This window comes from Herpailurus yagouaroundi, unplaced genomic scaffold (genome assembly GCF_014898765.1).
Source record: "Herpailurus yagouaroundi ecotype Mexico unplaced genomic scaffold, PumYag 140, whole genome shotgun sequence".
NCBI lineage: Eukaryota > Metazoa > Chordata > Mammalia > Carnivora > Felidae > Herpailurus > Herpailurus yagouaroundi.
The window spans coordinates 86,242,889-86,256,166 of record NW_024412395.1 but is presented as its reverse complement, the minus strand read 5'-3'; the positions used below and the strand labels follow the sequence as shown (position 1 = coordinate 86,256,166).

Sequence of the window (13,278 nt, the reverse complement as noted above, 5' to 3'; positions counted from 1 at the left end):
GCAGGCCAGAAGGGAGTGGCAGGAAATATTCAATGTGCTGAATAGGAAAAATATGCAGCCAAGAATCCTTTACCCAGCAAGGTTGTCATTCAGAATAGGAGAGATAAAGGCTTTCCAAGACAAACAAAAACTGAAGGAGTTTGTGACCACTAAACCAACCCTGCAAGAGATCTTAAGGGGGAGTCTGTGAGTGCAATGCTGTAAAGACTGCAAAGGTCCAGAAACCTCACCACAAGCATGAAATCTACAGATAACACAATGACACTAAATCCGTATCTTTCAATAATAACGCTGAATGTAAATGGACTAAATGCTCCAAACAAAAGACATAGGGTATCAGAATAGATAAAAAAACAAGATTCATCTACATGCTGTCTATAAGAGACTCATTTTAGACCTGAGGACACCTTCAGATTGCCAGTGAGGGGATGGGGAACCATCTATCATGCTACTGGAAGTCAAAAGAAAGCTGGAGTAGCCATACTTATATCAGACAAACTAGACTTTAAAGGCTGTAACAAGAGATGAAGAAGGGCATTATATAATAATTACAGGGTCTATCCATCAAGAAGAGCTAACAATTATAAACGTTTATGCACCCAATTTGAGAACACCTGTATATATAAATCAATCACAAACATAAACAATCTTATTGATAAGAATGCAGTAACTACAGGGGCGCCTGGGTGGCGCAGTCGGTTAAGCGTCCGACTTCAGCCAGGTCACGATCTCACGGTCCGTGAGTTCGAGCCCCGCGTCAGGCTCTGGGCTGATGGCTCAGAGCCTGGAGCCTGTTTCCGATTCTGTGTCTCCCTCTCTCTCTGCCCCTCCCCCGTTCATGCTCTGTCTCTCTCTGTCCCAAAAATAAAAATAAAAACGTTGAAAAAAAAATTAAAAAAAAAAAAAAAAGAATGCAGTAACTACAGGTGACTTTAATACTCCACTTACAACAATGGACAGATCATCTAGGCAGAAAATCAATACAGAAACAGTGACCTTGAATGATACACTGGACTAGATGGACTGGAAAGATATATTCAGAACTTTTCATCCAAAAGCAGAACACACATTCTTCTCGAGTGCACATGGAACATTCTCCAGGATAGATTACATAGTGGGTCACAAAACAGCTCTCAATAAATCAAAAAGAATTGAGATCATACCATGCACACTTTCAGATCATAATGCTATGAAACTTGAAATCAACCATGAGAAAAAGTTTGGAAAACCTCCAAATGCATGGAGGTTAAAGAACACCCTGCTAAAGAATGAATGGGTCAACCAGGCAATTGAAGAAATTTAAAAATATATGGAAACAAATGAAAATGAAAACACAATAGTCCAAACCCTTTGGCATGCAGCAAAAGAAGTCCTAAGAGGAAAATACATTGCAATCCAGGCCTATCTCAAGAAACAAGAAAAATCGCCAATACAAAATCTGACAGCACACTTAAAGGAACTAGAAGCACAACAGGAAAGAAACCCCAAGGCCAGCAGAAAAAGAGAAATAATAAAGACTATAGCAGAAATAAACAATGTAGAATCCAAAAAAAAAAAAAAACCAAAAAACAACAACAACAACAAAAACATTAAACAGATCAATCAAACTAAGAGCTGGTTTTTTGAAAAAATAAGCAAAATTGATAACCCCCTAGTCAGACTTCTCAAAAAGAAAAAAAGAGAGGACCCAAATATATAAAACAAGAATGAAAGAGAGATCACAACCAACACCACAGAAATACAAACAATTACCAGAGAATACTATGAAAAAATGTATGCCAACAAAGTGGACAATCTGGAAGAAATGGACAAATTCCTAGATATCCACACACTACCAAAACTCAAATGGGAAGAAATAGAGAACTTGAATAGACCCATAACTAGTCTAGAAGAAATTGAATCAGTTTTCAAAAATCTTCCAACAAATAAAGAGTCCTGGGCCAGATGGCTTCCCAGAGTAATTCTACCAGAGTTAAAGCAGAGTTAACATTTATCCTTCTTAAGCTGTTCCAAAAAATAGAAATGGAAGGAAAGCTTCTTGACTCATTCTATGAAGCCAGCATTACCTTGATTCCCAAACCAGACAGAGACCCCACAAAAAAAAGGAGAATTACAGGCCAATATCCCTGATTAACATGGATGCAGAAAATCTCAACAAGATACTAGCAAATCGAATTCAAGAGCGTATTAAAAGAATTATTCACCATGATCAAGTGGGATTCATTCTTGGGCTGCAGGGCTGTTTCAGTATTCACAAATCAATGTGATACATCACATTAGTAAAAGGAAGGATAAGAACCATATGATCCTGTCAATAGATTCAGAAAAACCATTTGACAAAATACAGCATCCTTTCTTAATAAAAACCCTCAAGAAAGTCCGAACAGAAGGAAACTACCTTAACATCATAAAAGCCATATATGAAAAGCCCACAGCTAATATCCTCAATGGAGAAAAATTGAGAGCTTTCCCCCTGAGATCAGGGACAAGACAAGGATGTGCACTCTCACCTCACCACTGTTGTTTAACATAGTGTTGGAAGTCCTAGCCTCAGCAATCAGACAACAAAATGTAATAAAAGGCATCCAAATTGGCAAAGCAGCCAAACTTTAACTTGTCACAGATGACATGATACTCTACATGGAAAACCCGAAAAATCCCACCAAAAAGCTGCTAGAACTGATACATGAATTCAGCAAAGTCGCAGGATATAAAATCAGTGTACAGGAATCGGTTGCATTTCTATACACCAATAATGAAGCAACGGAGATATCAAGGAATTGATCCCATTTACAATTGCACCAAGTACCATAAAATACCTAGGAATAAACCTAACCAAAGAGGTAAAAGATTTGTATGCTGAAAACTATAGAAAACTTATGAAGGAAATTGAAGAAGACACAAAGAAATAGAAAAACATTTCATACTCATGGATTAGAAGAATATTGTTAAAATGTCAGTACTACCCAAAGCAATTTATACATTCAGTACAATCCCAATCAAAATTGCACAGGCATTCTTCTCAGAGCTAGAACAAACAATCCTAAAATTTGTATGGAACCACAAAAGACCCCAAATAGCCAAAGTTATGCTGAAAAAGAAAGCCAAAGCAGGAAGCATCACAATCCCAGACTTTAGCCTCTACTACAAAGCTGTAATCATCAAGACAGTATGGTATTGATACAAAAACAGACACATAGACCAATGGAATAGAATAGAGAACCCAAAATTGGACCCACAAATGTATGGCCAACTAATCTTTGACAAAGCAGGAAAGAGTATCCAATGGAAAAAAGACAGTCTCTTTAGCAAATGGTGCTGGGAAAACTAGACAGTAACATGCAGAAGAATGAAACTGGACCACTTTCTTACACCATACACAAAAATAAACTCAAAATGGATGAAAGACCTAAATGTGAGACAGGAAACCATCAAAACCTTAGAGGAGAAAACAGGCAACAACCTCTTTGACCTCAGCCACAGCAATTTCTTGCTCAACATGTCTCCAAAGGCAAGGGAAATAAAAGCAAAAATGAACTACTGGGACCTCATCAAGATAAAAACCTTCTGCAATGCAAAGGAAACAATCAACAAAACTAAAAGGCAACTGATGGAATGGGAAAAGATATTTGCAAATGACATATCGGATAAGGGGCTAGTATCCAAAATCTATAAAGACCTTACCAAACTCAACACTCAAGAAACAAATAATCCAGTGAAGAAATGGGCAGAAGACATGAACAGACACTTCTCCAAAGAAGACATCCAGATGGCCAACCAACACATGAAAACATGCTCAACATCACTCATCATCAGGGAAATACAAATCAAAACCACATTGAGATACCACCTCAAACCAGTCAGAGTGGCTAAAATTAACAACGTAGAAAACAACAGATGCTGGTGAGGATGTGGAGAAATGAGAACCCTCCTGCACTGTTGGTGGGAATGCAAACTGGTGCTGCCACTCTGGAAAACAGTGTGGAGGTTCCTCAAAAAATTAAAAATAGAACTACCCTACAATGCAGCAATAGCACTACCAGGAATTTATCCAAGGGATACAGGAGTGCTGATTCATAGGGGCACATGTACCCCAATGTTTATAGCAGTACTTTCAAAAATAGCTAAATTATGGAAAGAGCCTAAATGTCCCATCAGTTGATGAATGGATAAAGAAGATGTGGTTTATACATTCAATGGAATACTACTTGGCAATGAGAAAGAATGAAATCCTGCCATTTTCAGCAATGTGGATTAAACTGGAGGGTACTATGTTAAGTTAAATAAGTCAGTCAGAGAAAGACAGATATCATGTTTTCACTCAAATGTGGAACTTGAGAAAATTAACAGAAGACCCTAGAGGAAGGGAAGGGGAAAAAATAGTTATAAAACAGAGAGGGAGGGAGGCAAACCTTAAGAAACTCTAAAATACAGAGAACAAACTGAGGGTTGATTTGGACGGGGGCGTTAGAGGGGGAAAGGGGTGATGGGAATTGAGGAGGACACTTGTTGGGATGAGCCCTGGGTGTTGTATGTAAGCGATGAATCACGAGAATCTACCCCCAAAACCAAGAGCACACTGAATACACTGTATGTTAGCCAATTTGACAATAAATTATATTAATTAATTAGTTAATTAAAATAAATTTTTTATGTTTATTGTTTACTTTTGGGGGGGGTGGGGCAGAGAGAGAGAATCCTAAGAAGGCTGCACATAGCACAGAGCCTGATGTGGGGCTTGATCCCACAACTGTAATACCATGACCCAAGGCAATATCAAGAGTTGGATGCTCAACCAACTGAGCCCCACAGGTGCCCCTCAATCTTACCACTTTTATTCAACATAGTATTGGAAGTCCTAGCTATAACAATCAAGAAAAAAAAAAAAAAAGGCATCCAAATAGGAAAAGAGAAGTAAAACTGTGACTATTTGCAAATAACACGACACTATGTATAGAAAACCCTAAAGACTCCACTAAAAAATGATTAGAATAAATGAATTCAGTACTGTTGCAGGAAACAAAATTAATATACAGAAATCTTTTGCAATTCTATACACTAATAACTATCGGAAAGAGAAATTATGAAAACAATATCATTTACAGTTGCATCAAGAATAAAATACCTAGGAATAACTTTAATTGAGGAAATGAAAAACCTGTACACTGAGAATGGTAAAACACCGATGAAAGAAATTGAAGCCAATACAAATAAATGGAAAGACATACCATGGACTGGAACAAATAACATTGTTAAAATGTCCATACATCCAAATCTGACCGACAGTCTGCAGATTCAGTGGAATCTCTATGAAAATACTTATGCCATTTTTCACAAAACTAGAACAGGTAATCCTAAAATTTGTACGCAACTACAAAGACCCTGCATAGCCAAAGCAATCTTCAGAAAGAACAAAGCCCTGATCTCCAACTATACTACAAAGCTCTCATAATGAAAATACAATGGCAGTGGCACCAAAACAAATGCATTAATTAATGGTACAGAAGAGAAAATCCAGAAATAAACCCATGCTTAGATGTTCAATTAATGTTCAACAAAGGAAACAAGAACATACAATGGGGAAAAGACAATCTCCTCAATAAATGATGTTGGGAAAACTGGACCATTTTTTTTATATCATATACAAAATAAACTCAAAATGGAGTAAAGACTTAAATGTAAGGCCTGAAACCACGAAACTCCTAGAAGAAAACATAGGTAATAGGTTCTTGGACATTGATCTTAACATTATTTTTTTTTTGGATCTGTGTCCTCAGGCAAAGGCAACAAAAGCAAAGGCAAAAACAAACAAAAAAATCAAATGGGACTACATAAAACTAAAAAACTTTTGCACACTGAAGAAAACCATCAACAAAAAGGTAACCTACTGAATGGGAAAAGAGATATGCAAATTACATAACTGATAAGGGATTAATATCCAAAATATATAAAGAACTCACAATTCAATATCATAAAAACAAATCAATTAAAAAATAGGCAAAGAATCTGAAGACATTTCTCCAAAGACGACATACAGATGGCCAACAGACACATGAAAAGATGCTCAACATCACTAATCATCAGGGAAATGTAAATCAAGACCACCATGAGACATCCCCTCACATCTGTCAGAATGGCTAGGATAAAAAAGACAAGTAACATATGTTGGTGAAGATATGGAGAAAAGGGAACCTTTGTGTACTATTGATAGGAATGTAATTTGCTGCAGTCAACATGGAAAACAGTATGGAGGTTCCTCAAAAAATTAAAACTAAAACTAAAACATATGATCCAGCAATTCTACTTCTGGGTATTTATCCACAGAAAAAAATTATTTGAAAAGAATATGCACTCTTACATTCATTGCAATATTATTTTTAACAGCCAAGATAGGGAAGCAACCTAAATGTCCATCAGTAGACGAATGGATTAAGAGGAGGTAATATCTACATACAATGGAATATTACCCAGCCATGAAAAAGAATGGAACTTACCCATTTGCAAAAACATGGATGGACCTAGAAGGTATAATGCTAAGTGAAATAGGACAGAGAAAGACCAATGCTGTATGATTTCACTTATATGTGGAAACTAAAAAAAAGCAAACAAAACAGAAACAGACTCAAAGACACAGGGAATAATATGGTGGTTGTCAGAGGGGAGAGGGTGGGGTAAAGGATGATAGATGGGAAGGGGATTAAAAGGTACAAACTTCTAGTTATAAAATAAGACACAGTGGTGCAATGTACAGCACAGGAAATGTAGTTACTAATACATAACAACTTTGTATGGTGATAGATGGTAGTTAGATTTATCACAATGATCACTTCATAATGTATATAACTATTCAATCACTTTGTTAAATACCTGAAACTAATAGAATATTGTATGTCAGCTACACTTCAATTAAAAAAAAAACAAAAACAGAGCATTACTTCTTTTTGTACTGAAATAAACTCATTAAGGAATTAAAAAAAAAAAAAATCAAAGGCCAAACTTTTACTTCCATCTTAGTATCTGTTAGAAAGAAAAAGGGTGGGTATTGTTACAGTTTCCTCAGAGACTGTTGGGAGGAGGAGTGTTAGTGCAAAGGGAGGAAGGTAGAGGAAAGGGATCTTGAATGAGACTTTGAAACTTACCAGGAAGTGTGTTTTGTGGCAGTCAACACAGTTCATTTGTCTTTCTGTCCTTGTTTTCAGAATTTTCCCCAGAGAATACCTCTTTCAACAGATCCACCTGTATTCCCTCGCTGATCTGCAGCAGGTAAGCACTCAGAAGGGCCATTTCATTGCTCTTTTCTCATTGGGAAAGTGTCTTTGTTAATTATGGTATAGGTACTGAATTCTGCCATCATTGGGGTAGTTTCTTCATAAGCCCTGATAATCAGTTTCTACTCAGAATGAGAAAAAAAATTTACTATAAAAAATATTACAGGACAATAAGAAATGCTGGCAAGGATACGTAGAGACCGGAGCTCTCATACCTTGTTGGTGGGAATGTGAACTGGTTGGTACAGCCACTTTGGGAGACAGTTTGGTGGTCTCTCAAAAAGTTAAACCAAGTTACAATATGAACCAGCAGTTAGTTCCACTCCTAGAATATACCCAAGAGAATTGAAAACTTATGTCCATGTAAAACTTGTATACCAATGTTCAGAGCAGCATTATTCATAATACCAAAGAATAGAAGTAACCCAATGTTCATCAGCTGGTGAGCAGATAAACAAAATGCTATATATCCACACAATGGAATATTATTTGGCCATGAAAAGGAGCAACATACATGCTACAACATAGGTGAATCTTGAAAACATCATGCTGAAAAGAGTGAGACAGAAAAGAATATATATGTATGATTCTGTTTAAAAGAAATGTCCAAAATAGGCAAATCCACAGACAGAAAGTGGACAGATGAGTGGTTATCAGCACCTGGGGAGAGCAAGGGAATGACTGATGATGGCCTGGGGGTTTCCTTTGAGGCTGACCAAGGTGTTCTGGAATGATAACGGTGATGGTTGCACAACTTTGTGAATGTACTAAAACCCACTTTGGAAGAGTGAAGTTTATGGTATGTGAATTATATCTCAATAAAAAATTATGCAAAGAAAGAATATCTGAAAGGCAATGACTGTATGAAACTCTTTGACTTGTGCTTAAGTCACTTAAGGGAGGACCTTAAAGTTTAATAAAACATAAGAAATCATATAAGAGTCAAAATCATCTTTTAAAACTTTTATTAGTGCTCGTCCTTTTAATGATTGACCAGGTTAGCAACCAAGATGAAAACCAATATTTTTTGTGTTCAACCCAAAGTCCTGAATATGTTAAGCTTTGGTTAATCATTTAAATCAACAACTCACTGCCTAAGAAGCTTTTAGATGCTAAAAGCTTTCCATATATCTATCTATTCTTTCAAGAATCAATTAAAAAGATAATTGTGACAACTTCCTAAGCATCTCAAATTGTTCTGATTCTGTTCTTTTGTTTATCATCGTTGTCCTCTGCTGGTTTCGCCCACAGAAATAAGGTCCGCTTAAAAACTGTTCAGATCCTTCAGTCATTTTACAAGACTTTAAAGTGTTTTGTTTTGTTTTTTTAACTTCAAACTTTGGTGTTTTCTTTGTACAGTCTGAGGGAGGAAAGTTATTTTAAATGGTAGTAGTAGTTTTAGAGCATTTAGTTGGAACGATCTGAGAGAATAGGAGTGTTTTAATTTCCATGTGTACATCAAGTTTAACCTATTTGCACATATCAGCTTGTTCTATTCTTCAGTCCTGTATACCCTTTACTACCTAATCGAGCGGCAATGATCTGCTGGCTGGGGTGGGAAAAGGTATATTACAATTGCCCAGTGGTGTTCAAGGAGAAGTTGATTAAAATATCTATTACACACTTATCTATTTTCTAGAACTTCACTTGATCATAGTATCTGAGAACCCATTTGAGAAGTATGTTTAAAGGCATGAACATAGTCTTGTAAGGGTGGTTTAAAATAGAATGGGTGGGTTCCAAAGTGAGTAGTTTTTGAGGAAGCCTTTTTTTTTAAAAAGCTTATTTTGAGAAAGAGAGAGAGAGTGCATACCCATGCAGGCAGGGAAGGGGCAGAAAGAGAGGGAGAGAGAATCCCAAGCAAGCCCCACTCTCAGTGCAGAGCCTGATGTGGGGCTCGATCTCAAGACCTAAGCTGAAATCAAGAGTCGGAGGCTTAGCTGACTGAGCCACCCAGGCACCCCTGAGGAAGCCTTTCAAAAATGGTTACCAGATGAAGAGAAGGAATCAGAGCAATTCCATATTCATTTTGGGGTATCAGAGTAGTGTATCCATTTGGCACGATAAAGCCTGCTATTTAAAGCTTCCCTATGCCTTGCAGACTCCCCCCGCACCGCCCCCTTGAATAATCAAACCACATATGCCACGCAGCTCACTTAAGTCAGTGACAGCAGTATTCCTGGTGGGCTGGACCATTAGCCCCTGGAGCCCCATAAGCAGCTTAATCAGTTTTCAGCCTCAGTAGTAAAGCGATAGAGGCAATCAGCAGCTCATCAAACTCCCCGGGTTGGGGGGATGGCTAGAGCTCTGTGCATCCATTTAATACACAACAGCTCACTCTAACCTGGTTCTTTGTGCCTGGTTTTAAGATCCTCAGACTTATCATATTTAGAGGAAGTTTAATTCAATTACTTTTTCTGCCTGAGGTGGTTTAAATTGAATTTAGCTTTTGATCTGTCCGCATCTAGGCTATCAGTACTGAAGGGCACCTCCACCCCATTTTCTCTTAGTTTCTCAGTTTCAGGCATGTTTTCTGAATCCGGACTGTTCTTGCAAATACGTAAGAGAAGGGAGCACAAGAGGAGAAAAAAAATGCACTATTGGTCCGTGACAGAGTGTGAGTGACAGCAGGCAGTCCAGCCTAACTGATGGAGCTGCCGGCCCTGTGCTGTCCTGTCCCCTTCTGTCCTGTGTGTGGCTGCACGGTCATCCCGTTTCATGTCAGCTTTAGGAGTTTTAAAGTTATTCCCCCCCCCCCATTTCATTTCCCTCTGCACTCCTAAAATAAAGGTTTCTATAAAAGCAGATCTAGCACATCAAATAACTACAGAAAAATGAACTTCAGTTTATAAATTTTTCAGGGGGTAGAAGGTACGCTACAGGAAGTAACTGAAGAGTTAGACACCTTGAATGACAATAACATAAATATCCTTCCCAAAGGCATAGACTGCTCTGCACAGATTGCTCCTCAGTGAATTCGATTTTTCCCATTAGCATTTATTTAAAAAACAAAATGTGAACATCAACCAAAAATCAAACAAGGTAAGAATTTGGTGATGGTGTGGACATCACCAAAAATCAAACAAGGTAAGAATTTAAGAAACATGGTAAAGGGGGACTTAGGATTTAAGCGTCTATAATCTTAAAATAACAAGTACACAAAACACTAGTAATACCTAAGATAAAGGTGCTGGAAGAATTCTGGTATCAAAAAATTTGCTTCCTTATCTCTGTTTTCATTTATATAAGTAACAATCCCAAAGTTGAGGAGACAGACTCAGTTCAACAACGTGGCTGGAGATTTCAAGCTACCTGAATGCTTCTGATGTTACATTCAAGACCAATTGCTCCCCGCTTCTCATTTTCTAAACTTAGTGGCCTCCTTTACACACATTCTTCTTTACATCTGTACGCTTGGGTGTGAGGAGACGAACCGCACAGACCGACCCTGCTTAGCGGAAGAGGCTCCCTGCACTTGTTCTGGGAGCTGTAGTTGCCTGCTTGCTGGCCAATGAGTGCCAATTATCAGCAAAGGTTATAGCTCATGCTGGTACCGAGTCCCCAGTTGTCTGTTTATTTCACCAGTGATTAAGTTGCTCACTGGGTTTTACTAGCACCTCATAAAGGTAGTAGTTGAACAACACAGTCATTATGTGACTATAATCAGTTGGCAGCATTATAACATGCAACACAGAAGATGGGACCAAGTACTCCTCCTGCCTTGTAGCAGGTCCCAGGACAGCAAAAGACAGGGGCGGAGGCTCTCCAAATCCTAGGAACTCAGCGGGGCACTGACTGGAGCCCATCATTCCTTAAGTCTAGAATTTCAGGTGAATCTCTCTCCAGGATAGTAGATACTGTTGGAGAAACTTACTCAATCCATGTTCTTTGAATATAAGTCTAATATAATATATTGTTGATTTTTTTTTTAATGTTTATTTTGAGAGAGGGGGAGGGAGAGCAGGTATGCATGCATGTGACCGGTGGAGGAGGAGAGAGAGTGAGAGAGAGGGAGACAGAGAATCTCAAGCAACCTCCACACTGTCAGCACAGAGCCCAAAATGGGGCTTGATCCCAGCAACCATGAGATCATGACCTGAGCTGAAGTCAAGAGTCAGATGCTTCACTGACTGATCCAAATAGAATCATAAGCAGAAGCTTTCTTTCAGGAGGTGTGATTGCAGTGTTTGCTTTGTTTTTAAATGACAGAGCAGTTCCTTATAAAGGATTTGGCAGACAAGGACTAAGCATATATCAATGAACGAACAAGTACTGAGGCATGTTTTGAATGGGGGAAACTGAGGCACTGCTTTTTAAAGGCTTTCTCCTGCTTTGATACTTCAAGAGGGGGAAGTAGAAAATAATTTGTGTCTTGTTATTTTCTGCCTGTCCAGCATTTTCACAAATCCATGGAAAGGCTAAATTAAGATAGGGATATGATAAAAAGATAAGCCCCAAGGAATCAGCAGGAACAATACCATAACTCTCAATGCATTAGCTTTCTGCAGTAACTCTCCCCTTTCCCTGTAAAGTACGCGCCAGACCGTCTTCTTACTTACATTGCTGATAGGAAAATTCCACATTTTACCAATAGAATACATTAGTATATGTAAGTTAACATTCAAGAGATTATTGTTGCTCTAAAGGAACAAATCAGAACCCTGGTTTAATAGCTCATTCCCCAGACTGTGTAAGTGATAGGAGAATTCTTCTCAAGTTCCTTCTGTTTGCCGAAAGGAAAGGTCAGATTTAACTTCTAAATTTTAGCTACCTGTGCTCTTGTGACAAAACCTAAAAATGTATATTAATGACTAACTCTTCTGGTGTTACTCACCTTTGGGGCATATGTAAGCTAAGCATTGAATGATTCTATTTGTACATGATTCATGAGAAAGGATACTGGAGGATCCCATGGGTGAGGCAGTTGGTTAAAGCAGCCCCTCCCATCGACTCCCTCCACTGCCTACCACCTACCCCCCAACACGCACCCTGCTGTTGTGGGACAATCTGAGGAGCTGATTTCCCCATCATCCACCTTCCCCCAGCCCTCAATTTCAAACTAGACCTTACCTTCAAGTTAAGGCAATTTAGATTCCAGTTAATACAAAATACTACCTGAGAAGAATAAATTATTTTGTCACAAGTTCTTTTGTCTTGTTAATAAGTTGAAAGCACAGGATGATATTCAAGAGGAGATATACTTCAACAGATATGATGATGCAAAAAGGATGGAACAGTCTGGAATTTGGAGTACTTACTAACAAGATGTAAAGTGGGAAGGATGCCAGAGGGGAGGGCCCATAGCACTTAAGAGCCATGAAAAGAGAGAGGAGTAAATCAAATGCATACTACCTTTCTAGAGTTGCCTAGAATGGCCTGAACTGCTTGCTTTATGCTAAAGCAGTAAACACTTAGTTAAGCAACTAGGCATGTGAATATTTGATGTATCAATAGATGGATGGATGGATGGATACATTCACTATCCCCAAACTTATTAGCACACTCTGTCCCCCAAAGAAAAGCAAACTAGTTTTAGCCCCTAAACCAAACTCTAATGCTGCTCTATAAAACAACAATGTACAGAATTCTAAAACCAAGTAAGAATCTACACCTTTTTTTGTATTGGGATAATGGCACATTGTTTACTGTTGCAAACTTTCTGCACACTAAACATTCCTAGACAGCTAGCTGACTTTTCAGTTAACTTTTTTGCCCCATACCCATACGACTTAGGAATTGTCATCTCTGTGACCTAAACATTTGTCAGAATTGGGTCCTACCATGAAGATTATCTACTCTTTCCTAGCTAGTGAGTGCAGCCACTAAAAGGCAATGTTTAAGACATTTTGAGGCCACTTTTTAAAAACATGCTTTGCTGAATTCCTCTTTGAGGAAGTGTGTGAGTGATCTTGCATGGCCCTGCCCCACCAAGCAAACAATCAGAGAAAGTTATTCTCTGTGGGCACTGTTTGTCAGCAGACAAAGGCCGAGCCTAAGTGGGCACCCAGCA

General features: G+C 38.4%; 1 protein-coding gene across 7 annotated transcripts in view; it reads left to right on the top strand.

Moving 5' to 3' along the window:
- The window catches only part of PLEKHM3 (pleckstrin homology domain containing M3), a 198,045-nt gene that overhangs the window by 111,531 nt on the left and 73,236 nt on the right, over positions 1-13,278 (top strand). For all 7 annotated transcript variants that reach the window (XM_040476029.1, XM_040476030.1, XM_040476032.1 and 4 more), the window contains one exon: positions 7,200-7,263. In XM_040476029.1, coding sequence (XP_040331963.1) covers positions 7,200-7,263 — 64 coding nt within the window. The remainder of the gene's footprint in view (positions 1-7,199; positions 7,264-13,278) is intronic.